Below are 1,988 nucleotides of genomic sequence, written 5' to 3'. Positions count from 1 at the left end.
AAAACAAAGGGATAGGGATCAACTTAAGGTACCAAGCCCATCCAGAATGAGACTTGAAACAAGTTGTACCCTAGCCGTGGTAGATAAAGTGCGACGTTTTGTATGTAACAAGTGAGATCTTACGAACAGAAATGCCACTGGCAAAGGCCATCAAGTGCCCCAGCCAACAGGGTATGGGTTCACCCACATAAAACTTAAAGTCATACCTCCCATCCTACCGTCGCATACAAGTATTCATGCTAATTCATACGAAGGCATATTGATCAAGTTGTCAGACGCAGGGCTTACGGATTTCTCTGTGTTAGAACTGTTGAAACAGGCGCTGGGTAATCTCATCATTGTATATTAGATGGCTTACGGTAAGTTACTAATTGTAGTGTTGTACTTCTGATATGACAGCCTTATAAAGGAACCTTTTGCAACGGAAAATATGTTGCAGCGTTATTGTCAAGAGCCATGGTCGTTAAACAGAAGATGGGGGTACTTGGGGGAAATGTACCTCAAAGGATGTGGTGAGGCTCCAAAATAATTTTATAGCACATTCAAACCTACCCCCTCCCATATACATAAACTCAACCTCTGTATCGTTACCACGGAAACGTAACAATACTTAAAACAAAATGGTTTCACTGTTTGTTTTGAATTCCGCGCAAAGATGCACGAGCTGCGCTAGCCGTCCCTAAAATTATAAATGAAAGGAAGCTAGTCATCACCACCTACCGCCAACTGTTGGACTACTCTTTTACCAACGAATAGTGGGATTGACCGTCACATTAGAACGCCCACACGGCTGAAAGGGCAAGCATGTTTGGTGGCACGGGGATTCGAACCCGCGACCCTCCGATTGCGAGTCAAGCGCCCTAACCACCTGACCATCCCGGGTTTTTAACAAATGAAAGAACAAAAATGGAGGAATTAAGTTCTAATATACGATTCTAGTGCAAATTATATTTTCGTCCAACATTTGGTCTGCACTGTGGTGTAAAGTGACCGAAAAGTATGCAGTTAGGGCATTAATTCTTGTTGATTGTATAACTGAAGTAATTGAAGGAAACTGGAGTCTAAGTTGTGTCAATGAATTACAAAGACAAAAAATTAAGTTTGTTTGAAATTTCTCTAGCAGAGGAGCGACAAATAGTACTGCCTCCCATTGCGACATCCAAAGAGATTCAAGACCTGCGCGAGGGGACGAAGTACGAAGTCGTTGTGTGGGCCGTCTACTTGGGAAATCGGCGTATAGCAGCACCATCGACAATAATCGAAACACAGTTTTCTATCGCCACAGAAAAGCACGTGCTTCCAGAAAACAGCTCGTTTTTAGAAAAAGGTAAGTAATTAGGTGTCCAGTGATATAAGAAGTTCACCAATAGGTGTTTTAGTGCGAATAACTTTACTATAGGTTCGTAGTTCTGGTACGCATATATATATAACTCCCTCTGTACGCCAAATGCCTCGAAACTGTTTGCTGAAACCCCAGTTATGTTTTTCAATCTAGTTGTCTGTTTTGTTTTTGAAGAGTAAAGCCACGTTGGGCTATCTTCTCTGTTCACCGCGGGGAATCGAACCCCGGATCTTAGTATTTTAAGTCCGTAAACATACAGCTGTCTCACTAGGAGACATCTATTTATCTATAACGGAATACTTAGTTTATTTCAGGTACATTTTTTTTTATCATAAAACAGCCATACAACAGAGATTCAACCCCTAAGTTACCGACTCGTTTCTCTGCACATCTTGCTACCCGTGAAATCTAAATATTGCACCATGATGAGTAATTTTATCTATTTATTGCCCCTTAAAACAATTAGTATAATGGGTAAATCGACCAAAGAATTTGTTTAAAGTTACACATCTAGAATACATAAAGGATTCTTTTAAAAATTAGTCGGGTTATCTTCAATGTTAATATATTTTTTATTTACGTTTTCTGTGTGTTATTAGGGTCCCTGAAACAGATGAATTCATGGACCCACAAGCAACTTGGTGTG

The 1,988-nt window shown here is 40.4% G+C and overlaps 1 protein-coding gene across 1 annotated transcript in view; it reads left to right on the top strand.

Moving 5' to 3' along the window:
- The window catches only part of LOC111088892, a 32,268-nt gene that overhangs the window by 26,511 nt on the left and 3,769 nt on the right, over positions 1-1,988 (top strand). The window contains exon 4 of the mRNA XM_022400121.1: positions 1,121-1,327. Within this exon, the coding sequence (XP_022255829.1) occupies positions 1,121-1,327 (207 nt within the window). The remainder of the gene's footprint in view (positions 1-1,120; positions 1,328-1,988) is intronic.

This window comes from Limulus polyphemus, unplaced genomic scaffold (assembly GCF_000517525.1).
Source record: "Limulus polyphemus unplaced genomic scaffold, Limulus_polyphemus-2.1.2 Scaffold4668, whole genome shotgun sequence".
Lineage (NCBI taxonomy): Eukaryota > Metazoa > Arthropoda > Merostomata > Xiphosura > Limulidae > Limulus > Limulus polyphemus.
Note: the sequence above shows the minus strand (reverse complement) of the source record. Positions and strands in the feature narration are given on the sequence as shown.